At 30.3% G+C, this 22,235-nt stretch overlaps 1 protein-coding gene across 3 annotated transcripts; it reads left to right on the top strand.

Moving 5' to 3' along the window:
• Positions 1-1,714: 1,714 nt before the first annotated feature.
• Positions 1,715-20,354, top strand: LOC107166771 (protein FAM151B). Of its 3 annotated transcripts, XM_015515678.2 has the most exons (6): positions 1,715-1,872; positions 10,200-10,269; positions 10,422-10,493; positions 18,413-18,645; positions 19,536-19,701; positions 19,871-20,354. In XM_015515678.2, the coding sequence occupies exons 2-6, from the start codon at positions 10,200-10,202 to the stop codon at positions 20,245-20,247; spliced, it is 918 nt and encodes a 305-aa protein (XP_015371164.1). In that variant the 5' UTR covers positions 1,715-1,872; the 3' UTR covers positions 20,248-20,354. The 3 variants fall into 3 exon arrangements, with proteins under 3 accessions (XP_015371164.1, XP_015371321.1, XP_089078620.1); XM_015515835.2 differs by lacking the exon at positions 1,715-1,872 and having other exon boundaries at positions 10,235-10,269; positions 10,422-10,497; XM_089222494.1 differs by lacking the exons at positions 1,715-1,872; positions 10,200-10,269; positions 10,422-10,493 and adding an exon at positions 10,594-10,818.
• Positions 20,355-22,235: the final 1,881 nt, after the last annotated feature.

The following is a 22,235-nucleotide window of genomic DNA, read 5'->3' on the forward strand; positions in this document are numbered from 1 at the left end:
ACTAGTACAAATTTACTGAGCATTCGGCACTTGGAAATATTATTATAAAAACACAGCGGAAATATCACAAAAATAAACACTAAATACTATACCGTCTATGGTATAGACTCTATACCATACAGTTATTGACGCCTGACGGTCAATGCAGTGGTAGTAGTAATAGTAATGATGCATTAGAATTGGAAATAACAACAGATAGGTGATCATAAAACAATAAAGTATATTACATATTACATTAAAATATGTAAAATATGTAAAATGCGAATAAATACATATTTTACACAAATTTATAATACTAAATATTTTTATTCCAAGATATATTGTAGACTATAGAATACAAATAAACAAACAATGTTTCTTATTAAAAAAAAAAAAATTAAAATATTGTATTTATCTTCCCAATGATTGTCTAATGATTGCTAACAAGGTTTTTATTAATATCTGTGGAAAAAGAAACGTTGAATAATTTGAAGTTTGAAGATCTTTAGGACCGTTAAATGTAGGTAAACGGGCCGGTTGCTTACAGAGAAATAGAGAACAGTAGGCTGTAAGCCTGTAACAGGCCTTCCAGTCCGACCCTGCCTAAAATCTAGGTTACCTTATCACTAAACCGTGAATATGTACAATATGTACGACTGCAAAAATGCACAAAAAATATATATATAATAGTTAATTGGAAAAAATATCAAGTTGTATACTACGTTTCATTCATTCCCTATAGGTTTTTATCAAAAATATCTATACTTATACCCAGAAGTGTTCCCATTAATTTTTTTGAGAGTATACTATATTATCATCAAATATAAATATTTAATACAGTAAAAATATTTTTCTTATGGTTTATAGAATTAAAGCCAGTAAAGAGTGTGTCAATGATATGGAAAAATTGTTTAACCAAATTTTTTATACATTCCTATAATATTATGTATATTTCGTCAATCTTTATAAATATTGTATAATAATGGTATAATATCGATTATGATTGATAGCATACGCAGTATACCCATAATATTGAAAAAAATTCTTGAGAGTATACGGCGTATATGTAGCATACCTTATGGGAACACCCCTGCTTATACCTTCTGATAAATTGTAATTTTATTTTATTTCATTGAAGGTAATACAAATATTTTCAAGGAACATAAATATGATTAAATAATTCGTAAAACCTACCGAGTAAATATTGTATAGGTCATTGTACTCGTAATAATATTTACACATGAGTGCCTCCCAACTTTTAATTATACGTCAATTTTCCAATAACTCCTTTACGCTGATGTATTAAACACTATTTAGTCATGTTTTGACCACCTCAAAAAAGGTTTTTTGAATCAATATATTATAATAGTTAAATATATAATAGTTAAATAATATTATAATAATATGATTGAAGTTTTTTAAATATGGTGAGGGATAGAATAAATAATAACTTTCTAACTTTCAGTTTGATTTTATTCTAATATTATTGTAATTTTCATTACAGAAAGTAATACAATCAATGCATACATATTATCATTTATCTAAATTTACATTAATTTACATTAGTAAGTACCATAACGATAACTAAATTCATGATGTATTTTACAACCATAAACTATATAAAATATAATGTTTTATGGCCCTATTACAGTTTCTCTCTCAAGTACCTGTCGGATTTCGTATAAGTGTTAAAGATAATAAACTTCAAATGTAAGCTTCGGAAATAAGTCAGTGAACTATTAGCTTTTGACGAAAAGTCGAAAACCTATAGTATTAATACATTTTTAAATTTAACTAATTTACATAACCTAACCAGCCAAACAAACAATTTGTGGAAATCAGACGGATTATACAACAGAGAATCATAGACGGACTACAGGTTTTTATGACAATGTAAATTTTTAAGATGTGAACTTTTTTTTTTTTTTGTTATTAAAGAAAATATTTTTAAAATCTGTAACGTTTCTTTAAAAGTGCAGTTTTAATTAGTTATTCGTGGTGACTTACATATAGTCCACATTATAGTAAGGACTATGACATCTACGTACCTTTTAAAATGGTTCGCCTTTTGTTCCACATTTATAAAAATTTAATTTTTTAATATTTATGTAAAATGTGAATATATTTTTTTACTACGTACGGTATTGTTTATAAAATTTACACCATTGAGTCGTTGTGACTACTAGTGGACTACTATCGCTATTCAATCATACATGTTTTTAATTATATGATAGGTGGATGAGGGGATAGATTTCTTCTCAAAAAGCCTTTATAATATTTGCATTCTCAGCTACCACGAATTGCTGTACCTACTTAAAAATTTAGTATTTTATGTGTAAAAAAAATCCTCCCCCCCCAAGACAAATTCCTAATTATGCCATTGCGAGTATTGCTACCTACTAAATAGTATTTAATATTTATTATAGTAAACGTTTTATAGTTTCCTATATATTAAGTTATCACAAATCAACAAAAAAACTTTAGAACTTGTCCTCCTTTTTGACAGAAAAATTATATCTACACCAACCTTCTAGAATACGGACAATGGACATAGCAACTTAAATATGTTGATAATAGTTTTCTCGAAGTGAGTTGTATACAATGTGCTTACAAGTTACAATACTTACATAGGTAAAACAATGTGAACCGTAAAAGGTAACTAGGTAGATGGTAAATATTTGCATTTACGTGTAATATAGAATTTGTCAAAGCAAGGTATAAAAATTTCATAATGACTTAATCATATGAGTTTTACATCTGGCAGTTCAACCTTGGTGGTATTAATGTTATTTAGCTCGTATAGTTCACTTTTAAAATTGAATAATTATTAAATGACAAAAATTGTTATAACATATAAATGGATAAACAATTTACCCAAGAATGTGGTATTTTCGTTATGAATTTATGATACGTTAAGTCAATAAACTTGAATATTAATTTGTAACGAATCTTTTGATCATTATGAACAGAAAAGTAGTGGACTACGTAAAATCTATTTGGTAAAATATTTCATATAGGTAATCGGTAATCTAATATTTTGCTAATATAACCTAACCTATTATATTTTATTAAACAGACAACTAAGTTGAATAATTAATAAAGCACTTAATCACATAATATTTGTATAATAATATAACAACAGATGTTTGGTTGGTACTTAAATTGTATAATAGGTTCCCGTAGTTCATATTATTTTGTCTGCATACTGTTACTGTAGCTGTAACATAAAGTTAATTACAAAAAAAAGGTCTAAACCTAGTTGTGGCCCTGTTATACCAGGTTGTATTTTGCGTTATATAATATTCCATAAGTTGTTGCCTAATTGCCCTAATTAATATCTACCATTTTAAGATATTTCTATCATACCTATAATAGTATATTATCGTTACCCGTTTTTATAACGTTTTCATTCCATTTTAAACAGTTATGCAGTACATGTCCAAAGATGTTTGTGTTTATTGATGCTTTGAAAAATATACCATAAGATACATATCAAACCGAGTACTTACTTAATTAATCACAGAATAAATATATTAAACGAAAAAACACTGATTATAATTATTATAACACAATTAGAAGAAAACCAAATCAACAATTTTGAATTTATAAAAAAACATTTTAAATAAGTTTTTAATCTATCTGTTGTAAAAATATTATACAAACATTCTTATATATTCTTAATAATACACATTACATAATTTATATTTCATATTCTTAATTATTGTATCTATCATACATATTATGTGTATTTAGATGAATTTTAATTTTTCGTATGCTCTCTAAAAAGATTTGGACCGTAATTAGTATACCTATATGTAACCCAACAATTCCTGGACAGCAAGACATTTTTAACATGGGACGCAACTAGTAGCCATCCTATATTTTAACCAAAATATTTAATAAGTACCTAGTCCCCACTTACCTATATATACATAATATACATACATATAATATATATATATACGTAAGAAAGAACAAATAAAGCCGTATAATACAAAATCTTACAACACTTATCATCATATTCAAATATCTGTTATCAATGTGCCATATAAGTATTCAATTCATGTAGGATTACCTATAAGACATTATAATATTGATTTTAATCCTCGGTACATCAAGGTCGAAAAATTAAAAATTAAATATTTTACAATAATAATAATAACTAATAGGTAAGTAAATAGTAATGTAGCATTGTACCTATAAGACTATGAACTATAAAGTACGTTAATGACTAATGAGTTTCAATAGTCCTGTGAGTGTGTGTACACCATTTATACATTTTTTCCCATTTAATGCAACATATAGGTAATTTGTTCATGTTTTATGTTATTTATTAAATGTTGACACAATTGGACAATTTAGATGTTTCAATGATTTATGACGTAACAGTATTTTCAAACAAATTTCTTATACGGATTTAATTGTTGTATATTTTAATTGATAAAACAGTGATGATTAATATTATTTCCAATCCGATCAATTGAGAAACATTTGCACAGATAATGTATAAATTAAACTATACATATTACAAAAAAAAGATCACATATTGTTAGTTGTTACTATGAATATTATAATACTCGTTTAATTTAATAACTCATTAATGACAGCCAATCGCATGTGACATATTAAATAACCTTATTTTATTTTCAAAACTATTTTACGTTATTTAGTTTAGGTACTTATATTTAATTATTTTATATCACTGCAGTAGTATAGATAATAACGTATATTATTTCTAAATTTTCTATGGTTTATTTTTATTAATTTCCTACACGTTTTAGGATTTTGTGATTGCGTAATTCATATCAAATAATATACGTATATTATTTAATACACACCGTAAACCCAATTAAACAACAAAATAATATATCTTTTTTTGTTTATCGCCATGAGTTATGGCCCACTCGTCAGATGATTGAGACTTAAGCCATTTAATTTCACTCATCGTCATAGACATAACCATGTTTCATTTTTAATATTTTCGCATCAGAAAGTTCTCGTGGCTTATAATGACAAAATCGAAATGCTCTACATTTTTAATAATACGATAACTATTAGATGAAAAAAAAAAACACTACAAATCAGGATAATCTCGTAGAGTAACCTAGTTATAAGCGTTAAAATAATAAAATCATTAAATATTATCTTGCAGACTACCTACATCTAAAGCTTTGAATAAAACATCAGTGAAAGGTAAAATATGTTTATATCATTCCTATAGGAATTATATATAATTTTACAGAGTGGTTCGCTAATCACACTCAGCTTTGTTTTTATTAAAAATTGCATTTGAAATTCGATTGAATTGTATTTGAGTTATTCGATTTTTTGTACTACGGATAATAGCAGGTCCTTGATAATAAGTTTGTAAGATATGGTGGGGAGGGGACTTATCGCTTATGGTAATTTGAAAACTTAAGTGATTAATATATAATTAATTTATAAATGTAAATATGGCTCAAGTATAATAAAATATATTAAATACCTAAATCTAATATTATTTATATCTATTTTATGGTTTTATAAAACTATTTTAAGGACTATTAATTATTATCTATAGTATCAACAATTATTTTATGATCTGTATTTTATTATTATGTATATTTTACATAAACATTTTCATAAAAATTATAAATCATATTACAGTAAAAAAGGGGTCTCGTTTGAAAAACACGAATTTGTACCACCGCAAGATACACCTAAAAAATTTTTTTTTATGACTTTAATCTATTGAGTATGTTTGGTCACTCTATATATCATTTTGGAGAATAAGATATTATCATAATTTAGTATAATTATAGATTAATAATTCATAAGCTACTATACCTATATAGTTCAAATTTTGAATTTTGATTAATTTAAAAAGATGTAAGTACTTGAAATAATAGTATCTACATTCTCAAGAACATCATCTACTAACAATTTACAATAAAAAAGGCGATCTAGTGATTACCGATTCTTAATTGAAAAAAATTATGTATTATCATGGGAAACTCTTTAAATGACATAACATTTTTAAAAATCAGAATTCGAATAATTTATCAATATATAGGAAAACATGGTTAAGACTATTTGGTGTAAGTTATAATTATGGGAGGCTGGGGATCTTAACTCCCAAAAATTAATCACACTCCCCTCATTAGCCATTGAACACGTATAATATCGATAAATAAACCAATATGAAATCAATAAATAACAAACCACATTATTCAGTAAAATGCTACATATGACACGTACATTAATGCTATAACTATATCATAACAATAGATTTAAAAGACATAAGACATCTTGTAATTTTTTATTGTAAAATAAAGTGTAGGTATTATTTTATATTTTGTTGACAAATTTTATATTGTCTATTTCATTACAGACAATTTACGAAGTTGATAGACATAGTTAATTAAAAGTGTAGTAGATACCTATTATGTATACCTTGGTAAACAACAATATATTTGACTTTAAAGTTTAAATGTGTACAAAATAACTTGAAAAAATCATGAACACACTTTCATCATAAATAATAATACTGAACAAGAGAAAAATGAAACTAGAATAAAAATAATTATTTTATAGTAGGCGGTGTTACTTTTACGCCGACCCATTAACAATCAATATAAATCATAAACATAAGATTTAAAGAAACTTTATTTGACATCGGAATATTAAAAGTTAAAACATAATTTAAAAAAAACAGGAACGTTCATAAGTGTTTAACCTTAACGTACATAATAATTAAAAAGTGAGAGACGTAACGGACTACACACACACACACAACAGTGCGGCGTCGGAGGTGGTAGGGTGGTGGTATTGCCAACCTCACCCTACATTATTAACTATTTATTTTTATAATAACAATTGACAATTAATAAGAGAGTGGAGAAACCATTGGGGGCAGGTATTTATTAGAAAAATATAAGGAGAAGTTCCAGCCTCTAATCCCAACCATCTAAAAAAAAAGATTTTCAAGCTAGATGAATGATGAAATCACTCTGTATAGAATATAGATTACACCCGACATTGATACTCTTTATATGTAATGCACAAACTCAATATCATGCGACATTGTTATTGCATAGCAGTTTCAACTTTATATGAAGCGATTGTATTTCAACACGGCCACACAGTAAGCACACAATAGCCAATATAGGTTAGGTTAGTACCTATAGCTTATAGTACTCGTTAATCGCTAAAAAAAAAGTTATTTACAATCTATATACAATGTATTAGGTACAGTGAGTAAGTTTTTTGTAAGCTACGATGTAAATGGAATGGTGAAGTAGTTTTATATTATAATAAATGCCTGAAAAAAAATAATTTCTACCACATATCTGCATAGGTTATTTTTTAATACAAAAAAATGTGAATAAATTATAGATAGAAACATAGAACTGTATTAAGTTTGACTATTTGAGTTTAGAAATATATAAATATCGAACATTTTTTGCAAATTAAAATAGGTATCGTTCATACTTTTAATAAGCAGTGTACTTATTCAAAGTTAAAAATAGATATTCAAATATATATTTATTACATTTCGATTAAATATTAAATTTTAATCTCAATTTGAGAGGAGCAACGTAGATCCAGAGGGGGGGGGGGGCTAGAGAGATTTGCCCCACCATTAGAAACTTTATATATTTTATATATTATAAAATAAATAATTCATACGACCTAAAATACCTAAATTAAAAACAGCAATAAAATTGTAAATATTATTATCAAATTGTGTATTCACATCTCGTGTAATACAAGCTGGTGATACACAAAGAATGTTCAATCTCTTTTTTATTCAATAGGTAACGTTAAGATTTTTTGTATATCTTAAAGAGTATCCTGTAAGATATGAACTTCTGTTTTTCAAATGATGAGAACAATTGAAATGAAAACAAAAAAAACTATTTTTCTGTAAATTATTTGTCTTATTAATTTTGATTACAAAAACTTAATTATTGAAGAAGAAAAAAAGTCGAGCATGCTTAATGAATCACATTGTATAATATAATGTATTGTGTACTAAAATTATAGAATTCTATTTTTCTGACCCTCCTCCTCCCATTTCAGATGTTTAGATGCGTGATGCGTATATAATTTAGATTTTAGACTTTTAAAATATTTGAAACAACTTCGAATTGGAATCATTAAACTCAAATTGTTTCAGTGAACTGTGTTATTGATTTTTTAAATGGTACGTAGGTAAACCGGCACTAAAAACTAAACGTTGGGTCTTTAGCCGTTTAGCGTATCATTGTTAAGTTGTCATTGTACTCGAAAGAATATAATAAAGTGCGCGTTGTGTGATTTTTTTAACTAAATGAACAGCATGCAAATTTGATAAAATAAATTTTCGATGTCGTTTTTTTAAATATTATTTTAAATTTAAAAATAAAGTATAATTGTATACCCTTACGTTTAGGCAACTTTCTTTGGAGAAACAGGTGTCCGACAGATAAACCATAGGTAAATTTAATAATAATTCGAGCACAAATATCACAATTGCATATTTATTCTGGTTGATTGTGTGATACGCTAAGTGAGCATATAATTTGTTTCATAGCATAACGATTTAAAATGAAACTTTTTAGTGCATGTTTCTGCATATTATATGTTGATATTTATCTATTTTTTCTATTTTAAAGGTTTATTTTATAATTTTAATTGTTTATTTCGATAATTTGTTTAGACATTTTTGAAGTTTACCTATTCTATTCTAATATAAGAAAAAATATACTACATTTTTATAGTTTCGATTAATATCAAAATAAATTAATAGGTATACTTGTAGGTATAATAACGGTTTTCCCAAACATCTTAGACCTTAGATCTTAGACCTTAGATCAATAATCGGTGAAATAAAATACGTATACCTGCAAGATCAAAAAATATCGATACGATCATTCACCAGACATTATTTCAGAAAAAAAATTAAGAAAAGTTTTTATATCAGGTTTCTATAATTATTTTAAATAGGTATGTTGTTTTAATAAAATGTTCAACAAATATTTTTTTCTTATGCATTTTTAAATATTTTAGTATTTATGCATATTTAAGATTTTTAGAGCGTATTTGGTTGGGTTAAGTTGGTTTTTAATGCATATAAATCCGCAATCTAAATTAAAAATTATTGTTATAATATATCACCCGAACACCAAATGCAGGCCGTTGCCCCTTTGAAGCACAAACAAACATCGTCGATACGAGGTCACGTGTGGATAATATTATGTAGATGTACATAATATAATAAGGATTGAGTATACCTATACACGTCCTACATAGAAGTATTTTATCGATCGGCGTTCTACCAAATCCACGTGTTCACTAGGTATATTGCAACCGCTGGATAGGTTACCGATGTGACGGTTTACGTAATATCCTCGTTCAAATCCATTTTATATTATGGTTACTCTGATGATATAATAATATAATATTAATGGTAAATTATATGATGGTTTGATATAGCCGAGAAAGGTTCAAACCTCTCGAATATTTCTAAAAGACCTAGGTACTATAAAATGTGTTGCGTGAGCATAATAAACTATATAGTGACATAAAAATGAAAATGTTCAAAAACAAAAACTGTACAGGCAAATTAAACTTTTCCCCCGACATGAAATTGATTACTATCAACAAAAAAACAAATACATTCTTCTAAAGAACAAAGTATATTACTAGAACGATCGGATATTTTTGCTGTAGTATTGTACGTAGATAATTTGCACCAAAAATATAATTATTATATTTTTGATAAAAAATCAATTATATTTATCAGAACGGAAAATTTGAGCACAAAAACATGGGTTCACGTTAACATTTCAAACGTGTTTATCGTATTAATTACCAGTAGCGATCATAGCACACCTATACAACACGTGTGTGCGCGCGCTTACAACGTCTATACTGAATAGTTTCTGTCCCAGTGATGCCCAACCCGCCGAATTTTAAACGAAAATAAAAATATATTGGTACAGCAATACAATTATTTCCAAAATTATTAAATTTCCTTTTTTCGTATTATCATGTGTTTTTTGTATAAATGGCACAAATACAGTCCCACGAATGTAACATTTTACAATTCAAGCCCATTACCAAGGGAAAAGGTTGGGCATCACTGTTCTAGACGTTTGCAATGGTAACCGAGACGATATATAAAAAAATATGCCAGTGTACGACCTGATGCCATGTCTACCTAACTATGTTTCACGTAGAATTACTTGAAATTTCAGATGAACTTGATGGTGTGCATTGATTTTATTTTGGGAGTGATGATGCAGGTGTTCAACATACAAACAGACCGTAAGTACATTGACCGTCCCTACATGTGTGCATATATAATTGGTATAAAAAGCATGTAATATGATCATGTGTATTGTATGTAGAGAAGAGGGGAGGAAAGACCTCGGAAATCAAGTCTTGTACGACGGCAATTTATTTTTTTATTTTTGCAGAAACGAGTTTGATAACAGCCACCTGGGATCATGCGGTCAATTCCAAGGCCAAGCTACAGAGCGCCTTGACGAGTAAGTACGTTCTAGGCCGTATTCATTTTTAAAAATGGCTTCTTAAATTTACCATCCATCCATCGTAGTTTCAGGAAGTTGAATACTATGTAAAATTAGTACTCTAATATAATTATATGATTAATTACGTACAAGACGTTGAGAAATACACGAATACCTGTACAATATACATTCAACTGCCATCAAAAAATAACATAAATAATATTCAATAGATAAAATTACACAGGGTGTCCCGTGAGGATATACCCATTAGCCGTTGAGGAGGACTCGCCACCCGGATAAAATCCAATTTTTCGCCGTTTTATCTATAAACTAAAAAAGGCGGGTAAGTCGTGGATGTCGCTCTGCTGTACAGTAGGTTACAAGTGGGTTACTGTAATGGATGGAATTAAATTTGAATCCAATGATATTATATCATTGTATACGAAAAACGATTCTGGGCGAAGACGGTTTATCTGTCTAGGATATATTATAGATTATTAAAAATTTTCAAATCTTAGATTTAAATAGAAATTTTTTTATGAATTTCTAGTTTAAAATAATTTGCGAATTTTCGTGATTTTCGTGATTTTTACATAATATGTTGTCAAAATTCAAACTTTGAATGCCTGTAAAAAAAATTAAGACTACGCATTTCTTTTATTTTTCAATTGCTATTGTAAAAATATGATAGGAGCCATGTATTTAATTTTCAAATCTTAGATATAAAATGAAAATTGTTTATGAATTTCTAGCATAAAATAATTTATGAATTTTCGTGATTTTTACGTATGTTGTCAAAATTCAAACATTGAATGCTTGTAAAAAAAAAATTGTGACTATGAATTTATTTTACTTTCCAACTTCTATTGTTAAAATGTGTTAAAAGCCTTATATTAAATTTTCAAGCTTTTCTACCGAACAAATAAATTTTTATCGATATTTATAGAAAAAAAACTAATAATGATCGAAAATTTCAAATGCCTATGAATAGTTCAACTTAAGTCGAACATTTTTGAAAATTGCATGGTGGATAGAATATACTTATATAAACATCGGTGAAAATTTCATGTATCTATGGTCATTTGTTTTAAAGTTACATCAAAAACAAAAATCGATTTTGTCGAAAAATGAGTGTGCGTAAAATTTCCTGTTTTCCCTTAATTTTTAGTTTGTTTTACTCGACTATTTAGAAAAGTATTAAGAATTTTCCCCAAAAGTACCAACTAGATTCACTTTCTGATCGAACGAGGTACTGAAGTCAAAAATCGAAGCATTTTTACTGCCCCAAAACGTGATGACAGACACAAAAAAAAAACGCAAATCATGGTAAAATTAATACATTAATCGGAGCGATGCGCTCAGAATCTAAAATTATTAAAAATCATGAGATTAATGAAAATAAAATGTTAAAAGGGCAAAATTTTCAGAAAAATAAAATTTATAAAATTGCCAACTTTATCTTTTTCAAAAATTAAAAAATTAAACACATTTAGCCCTTGTCTATATGAGTCTAATAAAAAATAAAAAAAATTTATGATATATTTATTATCTTAGGAAATATCACAGTAGGTAAATCCTCGTGGGAGTGTGGGACAGTCTGTATTATATGAATAGGTAATAAAAACGCATAGGTCTAAAACGAATATTGTGTGGTTTGGGCTGAGGGTGAGTTGCGGCCCGACCTTTCGTTTCCGGTGTTGGAGACCAGTGAATTCCGACCCGATAATATTTTAGGTATATAGGTTAGTTGCAGCCCGACAATATTTTAGCGATAGGTGAGTTGCGGCCCAAGTACTTAATTATCATTACATATTATGTACCTTACTTATATAATATATATTATATTATATACCTATTACCTATGTACCGTATAAACGAATAACGATTAACGAAATGTTGATACGTATGGGAAGTTATATTTTTGTATATAATATGATAAAGATAATATAGATCGTTTTCAACCCGTCTTAAAACCACGGTTAAAAATATAGATATATCTTAAACCGTGGTTTTATCGTATTATCTGCCATATATGACTTATATTATGAATGCTTTGATTTTTTTTGGACATTATTATCATAATATATTACACCAATTATACTTTTATTTTTTATTATTTAATATACTGTCATAATATTAATATATTATATTATATTCTATAATTTTATGAATACTTTTATTTTCTTTACGACCAATATTAATATAAGTACGACAATTTATACTAGAAAATACCTACATAATATTGTGATGTTTATATACTATATACATATAGACATATAGTATATAGTATATATATGTAATATATACATTATTGTATGCCCGCAATTCGTACGTACCTTTCATAAACCCGGGCCGCAATTATTCGTATGTTCCTTTCATAAACCCGGGCCGCAACTCGTACGTACCTCTCATAAACCCGGGCCGCAACTCGTACATTATTTAGGGTTTGGGCCGCAACTCACCAACACTGGTGGTTTGATATGTTTGCATAATTTAACTACCCTAATATAAATTGTATTGTTATATTACTTAGGTACTAGATAATTTTTCGTTTTATCGACGACATATTTTTTAATTATAGGACATATCACTAGGTGACTAAGTATAATTCTGATAATTAGATTAACTATTAGACATAAAGTACACCTTTAATAGTCACAATTATTATACAATAAGTTTAAAATTCAAATTGTTTTTAGTTACCTATAATTATAGTAATTATAATAATTATATAAAAGCTATAAACAATTTAAGTGTCTAACAAAACCAAAGTAAAATAAAAAGATTAAACAATATTTAGGTAGGTATTATAACTTATGTGTAAAGCAATCACAAAATTTAAATTAACTCTAAATATCTATTAAAATGTAAAAATACATAAAAAACAAAAATACTGCAAATCATATGGCCATATGGGTTTAACAAAAATAATTGTTTTATCTGTAAGCATAAACGAGTAAATAATATAAATAATTTGATCAAAAATATTTACGTAATAATCATACTCAATTATTTTTTTTATTTTTTTTTTTTTATTTAAATAAATAAGCCTCGGCGTCTATGGCAATTGGCATACAAGAAGTTTAAGCATGTGGGTGGGTCTTCTAATCGCTTGAGGTACCTTCCCCAAATTTGGAAGCACAGTACAAAACAGATTTAAGTCACAATCCTGCCGTAGTCTAACGTCTCTAACTGACGGCTTCCTACCCCATGGATTATGAATGTTCGCAATCCTTCATTCATCTCATCTACAAATTGTATTGTATTTGTGTTACTTCAAATAACATGAGTATAAATATTTTTATTTTCACAAACAACAATCTGCTACACGAAGTATATTAGAATAATAAAAGAAGTTGTGATAAGTTTATATTTGGTAATATTGGTTATTTCGGGTGATGTTGGTGCAGTCATGTGAATTGATGTGATACCACTGATCGATATACATCGTATGTATCGATATACGTTTTATATTTAATTAAAAATGTACTTAAATATTAAATGGAATCCATTCGGATCTACACCAGCATAAATCATATTATATATATTACATATTCAGGGTTTCGGACTTGCGCAGGACCGGTGTTAAGGGGGGGGGGGGGGGAGAACCGGACATTTGTCCGGGGCTTCGGATATTCAAGAGCCTCGCGCTTAAAATGTACACTGTTAAATATTTTATATGAAAATCGTATAGACTATAGGTGACTTGGGTTATTATTGGTTGATTAAGTTTTGTCCAGGGCCTCACGAAAGGTAGTACCGGCCCTCACATAAGAACTAAAAAACATTTAAATTTACTACCAAAAAAAAAATATAAAAATTAGATATATTAAATTATAATATGTAATTGATAGAAATATATATGCATAACATTTGTTTTGAATTAATACATTCGTCATATTTTTAATAATTTATTTGTAAAAACAACACAAACAATTGCAAATTAAACATAGGTAATTAATCATTATTAATGTGAAAAGCAGTTCTTCTATTAATTGGATAAAATATGTTCAAAAAAAAAATTTGTGAAGTAATTAATGGAAAAAATCTTGAAAAAATAAACAAGTAATATTATGTAGATATATAATTTTTTTTGTGTGAGATTGCAGAAAACATTGAGGTCGTCTGATAACTGTTGTAAGTAAAATAATAGCATCATATAATTTCTGAAATTGGCCAATGAGAATTTAAACGCTTTGTTTCTGATATCATTTATCGACAAACGGTATAAGTAAATTTGAAACAAAAACACCGTTAAAATATCGTATTGGTTTGATAACATTACTCTGGAGTGCGAAGGTTTTCATTATTGTCTATAAAATATCAGTTTTGAATAGATATAATAATACGTATGTTTACAACCGCGGATCATAACAGCCAAATGTGCGTGCTCCTCATAAATTTGTTGACTATTTTGAAGTCGACGTTGGACAACAGTTCTTGGACATTCTTCAGGTACTTCTCAGCGGTGCTGATGTTGTTGTCGACCAACGCGATCAGTTCGATGAGCGTTTGCGGGTTTTCCGCGGCAGACTCTTCGGCTACGGCCGTCCAGTTGGTGGCCGCTAGACCGAACATGCCCGCGCCCAATTCGTCAATGTGCGTCTCGATGACGCGTCTCGTTAACCGGAAACCGCGGTCGTCGTGAGTCGGGTTGGCGGCCACCTCGACCAGCGTCCGGTAATACTTCTCCGGGCCCAGCGCCAAGTACGACTTGTATTTTTCCAGCAGCGCCCCCACCGACATCCACATGAGTTCGTACTCACCCACCAGTCCACCACCGTCGTTCAAAATTTGGCCCTTGCCGATGTCAGCGGCGGCTACGGCGGTGTCAGCAGCCACGGAGGTGTCCGTGTGGGCCTCGGCGGTTTTGAGGGGTTGGGCCATGGCTAGCAGCCGGTGGGAGCGACAGTGTTCGATGTGCACGAGCACGTGGCCCATCAGGGTGGCGACAACCGTGGCGATGAACTTCTTCTGGTACAAGACCAGTTCCCGGGTGCCGAACACCCATTTGCTAACGGCCTTGCGGAACAAGGATGTAAGTTGGTCGGCAGTCGACCGCCAGTCGATTCCCACGTCGAGAGGCATCACGCCACCGGCCCGCAGCGCGTCATCGTCGGTCGCCACGTAGTTGAGGTATAGCCAGCGTGGCGCGAAGTCCTCCATGCGCGCGAAACCGCCCGTGAGCTGCTTCTCATCGATGGTCATCGCGTTATCCAGCACGTACTCCACGAACGACTTCTGATCGCGCCACGGCAGCCCGCCACTGCCCAAGCCACGCGACTTGCAGATGGTCAGGTACCGGTCCAATTCTTGACCGACGTAGTATACGGCACGGGCAAACCACCTGGTGGAGCTCTGTCGCCGGCCCATCTTCTCCAGCTGCTGGGTGGCTCCGTTGGCGTACAGGTGTAACAGCCACAGCCACCGGGCCGTCGGTTCCGGGCGGTTGCTGGCGACGAACAGCATCCGCGACACCAGCGGCCCGTAACCGGCCGCGAGCCCGGCCGCTGCCGTCACACCGCGGCCGGCCAACGTGATCCGCGCCACCCGCACGTGGTGCGCCGCGTCGTAACCGCACGCGCACTGGAATTCGTCCACCGAGCCCGACACTGTGGCGTATTGTTGCAGCGCCAATAACATCAACGCCAGTTGAACAGAAGGCGTCATCGCTGCAAATTAGGTCATATACGTTTGTTTTGGAATCGCGCGTGTTATTATATTGAACTGTATTACAGGCGATGAGGTAAAATGCCTCCGAGCCCAGTCGACTTTTGCACACCCACGATAACGGCGCCGAACGCTTTTACAGGTATTGCCTCACTGATCTCACAGTTTTAAGTAGTCGCTTCATTTGGTAGGTACATCGATCGTTGGTATAACGTTATATATTGTAAAATTTTATCGTATACATGGAGTATAGTGTTTGCATACCCACCCAGGCCCCCTTACATATGCAGCAGTGCTTTGCAACAATGCCATAATTATGTATACAGTGTGTTTCCGCGGGTACATTTCGTGGCACGGACTTTGAGAACGATCTCGTTAAGTCGAGTTAAGTGAGTGAATATAGAATCTAAAACCTATATATCACGATTTTTGGTACCTACTTGGCATATGGTTTGAGATTGGTGGGAGAAGCGGATAAGTCCCATCAATAATAAAATATATTATTTACCAAATACAACCCAACAATTGTTCACGTAATTAATTATGGTAAATTTTGAGTGGGAATATTTAAGCGACCCCCCCCCCCCTCCCACCACAATAAAATTTTATCAAATCCGTGCCTATATAATATATTATATGTGCGTACTTCAGGTACCTAGTTATATAAAATTATACTTATTGACATATTATTATAGCCAGGCCTTCGGGTGACGACAACATTTTCTCATAAAGGACAAAGGTTTTTGATTCTTCTCGCTGACACAATGATGAGATCATTCTCAAATTGTATTCTAACCTATGCAAAACCACGTAAACACCCTGTATATGAGATATAGGAGAGGGCTAGTGCGTCTCGTTGTTTGTTTTTAAAATATGCGCGCTTCCGCGTCTGAGTATACAATACGTTTATGTGGTATCGATTGTAATAACAATACAATATGTGTACAACACAACACAAAATAGTAATGAATGTAGGTAAACATGCCACTATGTATAATTTTTTACTCCTAAATATCAAAAACCTAAAAAATATATGATATCAAGGTAGGTAATCATATTCTGTATAATTGCCACCAACAACTATGTTCACGACTTAAATTTTCATTATGAAAACTTGGAATTCATCATAAAATGATACGAGTTCAACTAATTGTCGTGAGCCGTGACTGTTTTATTGAGTATTGTCTAAGAAATTGATAGTTAGGTTAGTCTCAATCCAAATTATGCTTGTTTAGAATTGGTTTGTATTTAGACAGCCGTGTATCAAGTCTATGTGCTTTATACACTATATTTGGTTGGTCACACATATCTATATGTTTTTACTTGTAGATTAAGATATTGTCGTGAAACAAAATAGGCAACGCAGTGTTAAAAATCGAAAGTAGGTACCTGGTAGTCGTGATAACCGAATACTGATAACTATAATATGAAAGTACCTACCATTAATTCTATAAATATTAAAGCATAATAGCCTATATATATATATATATATATATATATATATATATATATATATATATATGATAAATTGCAAGTAGTATAATTATTAATTATTTTGTGCCATTTTTAGGACCACTATATTGTGAAGTTTAATATTTTTTTAAATATTGAATAAAAATTAGGTAATCAGAAATACAAGTAGCTCAAAAATGGTGCAATATTAATAAATTTAATACTAACATCAAGAATTAAACACTATACATTTTACGAATACGATTTTTTTAATTTTAAAGAAAAGTTTGTTCTTTGACTATCGAAAATGGACACGCCTTAAACAGTGTACAAAATCCAAGTACTTAAAAATACAGTGCTTAAGTATACTTATATATTCCAAAAATTAGGATTTTAATTGATTAAAATTACGTATTACGCCTTAATAATGAATTTTACACCCAAGTGTTAACCACTATGACATTACCTAGTTTTATAAATATACCTAATAAGTTTTTAAATGTATAACATATAAAATAAAAATGTATTGTTTTGTTATCATTTACATTCACGGTATGTTTTATATTTCATATACTCAATGGTTTATTTCTTCTTTATATAATATTTTTATTTTAATATGCTATATGTCTTGACGTCTTGTTACATTTTGATGAAAATCTTGTCGGTTATTTTTTAAACGTAGGTACGTAAGATATAGGAACGTAAATAGATAATTCAAACACGTATTCAACTCATCCATAGTGGGTGGACGAAAAAATGATTAGGCACTATTTAATGATAAATAATCAATAAACTTATTGAAATATTGTCTACAGGTGAATCCAAAATGATTGAAGCTGATGTGATTACTGGTCATTTGGTTGATGAAGTAGAAGGAGAGAAAACTGAACGGATACCAATAATGGGCCATCCTCCCTCAATAACTTCAGACTTGAGTCTTCAAGAATTCTTAAATGCGTGGAACAATTCAAATAAAATCATAAAACTTGATTTTAAATCAACCGAAGCATTTAAATTGGCCTCACCAGTCATTGAAAACGCTTTTAAAGTAAGTATTTGAATGAAACCTCGACACCAAATGTGGTAATGAGTGGAGCACGTTAAACATTTTAAGTACTTGATGATCGACCATCACTATTTATTTTGGTATCTATATATTCTTAAATGCAGCTTAATAATAAATTATACAAAAATATTAGGCGTTTTATTATTTTAACTGAAGGAAACTTATATGTTTTTTCGCTAATAAATACCTACTTTATAATATACAAACCGTTAAAGCGTGTTTAAGTCTTAAACTTTTTAATTACGCGTACATCACTATAACGGTTATAGGTATGATTACTATAATTAATTTATAATTTTATCACCAAGTATATTCATCTTAAGATCGACCAGTTGATCGTGACTACATGCATTACACTATTATACAGTGACTGGCTTACACGCCTACTATATAGCAGGCTAGTATCCAATTACCCACTTTTTTTATACCTAATTAATGCATGATAGTAACGACTATACCTAGTACAGCGATCACTTAAATAATAGTATAATTAAATTAATTCTTATACATTTTTTAAAATATATACCTAGCTATTACCTGCTTTACGAAGTTTTTAGACGTTGTGAGCAAGTTTTATTTAAAATTATTAATAGATTTTCTTAGTATTTAAAATATTTTTGACTCGATATGAGAGAGGCCATCGTGATAATTCGTTGTATCTACTTACCTATAACATACACTAAATAAAATATTTAAGTATTGAAATTTATAATATATCAATATATACATATATATATATATATAATTATTATATATGTTTTTATTTTATTAAATATACAACAACTAGGTTCCTATAATATTGTAATAAATTAATACTAAATACTAACTAGTTTGTAGCAACTAATAGATAGTAGATACTGTTTTTCCACTAGGATTCACCTCCAAATCGCCTTCCTTGGTTGAATGCAGATATTTTACCTGGTCCCGGTCCAGGAGACAGTCCTGGAGTAGACGCAGATACTTTCCTTAAAGTATCGTCAAAAAGTTTTCCAGATTCAATTTTATCGTTAGGCTGGACTACTAAACGCAATGATAACGGTAAGTACATAGGTAATTGTTCATATCATACAGATAAATGAATGTTGAATGTTTCAAATTTCAATCTGTATCATGTGATCTAATCATGCTGGGTGAATGGGTGATAATATGCTTGCTATACCTGGTCTATAATAATTATAAATATAAACTCAAATTATGAACATTTCAGACAAGTATTCGGAACATTACATAAATGATATGGTAGACGTACTGTTCAAAAACAAATACATGAAACCAGTGACTTACGCGGTACGAGCGTCGTTTGCAGTCAATTCGATATCGGAACTTCAATATTTATTGGAGACATCGCCCGTTGGCTCGACTCTAACCGTCTGGTGTAGTGACTCACAAGATATCATCAATTACCCAAACCTGGTACAGCTGATAAATACCGTTGGAGAGAATCGAGTGTATCTGGACTTACCCGATGAAATGTCAAAGATATTTTTCGAGATGTACACATCCAGTAGTGTAGCGAGCAATAAAGTTGGATTTCAGTCTCTGTTCTTGGCGTCATTATTTGTGCTAAAAAATGTATTGTTTTGAAACATTTCATAATGACTATTATTTAAAACGTTAAATCAATTGAAACATTAATTACTATATGACGTGTACAGAAATAAAATATAAATGTCTTATTTTATAGTTAAAAACGATCTGTGGATTAATAATTACCTAACTGAATTTTTTTTTTTTTTTAATTATTGATAGAAATTAAACTTCTTGAATCCTAATCATTGTACAGCTACATATATTGTAGCAATATAGCTGCTATTGGTAGTCTTTTTTAGGGTTTTTGACCGTTTCTCTTCTACCAGGAAAAGACATGATGGTTATGGCCTATTGACTGGTTTTTTCGTTGGATAAACCATATGATGATTACATTGTTTATAGTTACAATAAAAACCACTGCAGATCTTCCGGTGACAAAGTATATTTAATATAAAATTGTATCGCTAGTTAAACATATTGTTCCTCTTGTTGCATGTGTTCCGTTATTTGATTTTGAATGTATGTAATGCCATTTAAATCGTTCATTTTACGTTTTATTTGTATATGATGAGTCTGCATTGTTTTAGTTTATCGACTACGAATAGTTTCTCCCCAAAAATCCCCCATTAATGATATTGGAATAAAATCAGTACCTATAGGTTCTTATCAATTGTATTTTCCAGAGAATGAGCTGATTCTCGATTTGTATAACTCGAAAGGCTCCTCGCAGAATATAGTTCTTAGATTTTCTTCATCTTTAATTGCATGTGAATATGTGATGAATATCGAATCATTATTTAACAAATAACCATTGATGGTTCTTATGTCATAGTTTATGGAACACAACTTTTGCCGTTTCTATTCAATAAACGATGTATTATTTTATTCTGTGGTATTATCATCTTACAACTTTCTGGTATTTTTCGTGGTTTTTCCACCTTGAGTATTTCATAAACTAATCTCATTCATCTAGAATGTAAAGGGCGAGTCTTGGATATACCACAGATTATATAATTTTATATAAACTTTTATATAATCTGTGGATATTCCAAGAACTCGTTAACAAATTTATATTTTATTTGCAAAAATGTGTAATATCATTGATTATGTCATTACTTTAGTGACAATATCTCGTATCTATATTTTTAATATATTTCACGAAAGATTTAAAAGTTAAAACTAGTTTTAGATACTTTGTATTACCTACTAATAATATAATAGCTAAATGCTCAAATAATAAAACTAATATGATAAAATATAATATTGCTCTTTTTATAATTAACTAGATTCTGGTGTAAGTTACTACTGTCCAGAGACGGATTTACACAATTGCCGCCCCATTACGACTTAGTAAAAAAACAAAATAACGAAATATGTAATCTATGGTTAGTATTTAGATAATAGATAATATACGTTCCGGCAGTCGTTCGATTATTTACTTTTGACATTTATTGTTATGTATTAGTATTATAAAATAATGAAGAAATTATATTAACAAGAATATTATGTTATACAAATATTAAACATTTTCATTTTCCATCCTTCAAAGTAATCACCTTACATAAGAAAATCAAAAAGAAACCTAGAGTTTATTTTCGATAAAATATTGGCCTAAAATTGCCGCCCTAGGCAACTGCCTACTTTGCCTGACGCTAAATCCGCCACTGCTACTGCCTGTTCCCTGCTAGATAGTAGTTACTTTATAATATGATCTAAACTTTCGTTCTAGGAAATACCTATGAATTATAAGCATAGAAAAAAAATAGCATTTGAGATCTGGGGGAGGGGGGGGGGGGCTGAACTCAGGTTTATATTGGGCACTTAAGTTTTTTGGAGAGACTATACTAAGTTTAAGAGGCTTAGCCCTCCTCTACCTTACTGCGCTTCTGATTGTCATTCTCATTATTGATATGAGAAACCTCATTGATTTCCTTAACTCTTAAGCAATTTTTAAGCGTACCATAACTTTGTAGTTAATATTAAGAGGACTATACACTACACCTATATGTGTTATCTGTGTCTGCAATAATTGTTTTATGTGG

The sequence above is a fragment of the Diuraphis noxia genome, unplaced genomic scaffold (genome assembly GCF_037042655.1).
Source record: "Diuraphis noxia isolate RWA-SAM2 unplaced genomic scaffold, SU_Dnox_SAM2 contig0003, whole genome shotgun sequence".
NCBI classification, from domain to species: Eukaryota; Metazoa; Arthropoda; class Insecta; order Hemiptera; family Aphididae; genus Diuraphis; species Diuraphis noxia.

Coding starts and splice junctions, on each gene's coding strand:
- LOC107166771 (XM_015515678.2), top strand. CDS start 10,200: ATGAACTTGATGGTGTGCATTGATTTTATTTTGGGAGTGATGATGCAG. Junction 18,646..19,535: donor TCATTGAAAACGCTTTTAAA/GTAAGTATTTGA, acceptor TTTTTCCACTAG/GATTCACCTCCAAATCGCCT. Junction 19,702..19,870: donor TACTAAACGCAATGATAACG/GTAAGTACATAG, acceptor TGAACATTTCAG/ACAAGTATTCGGAACATTAC.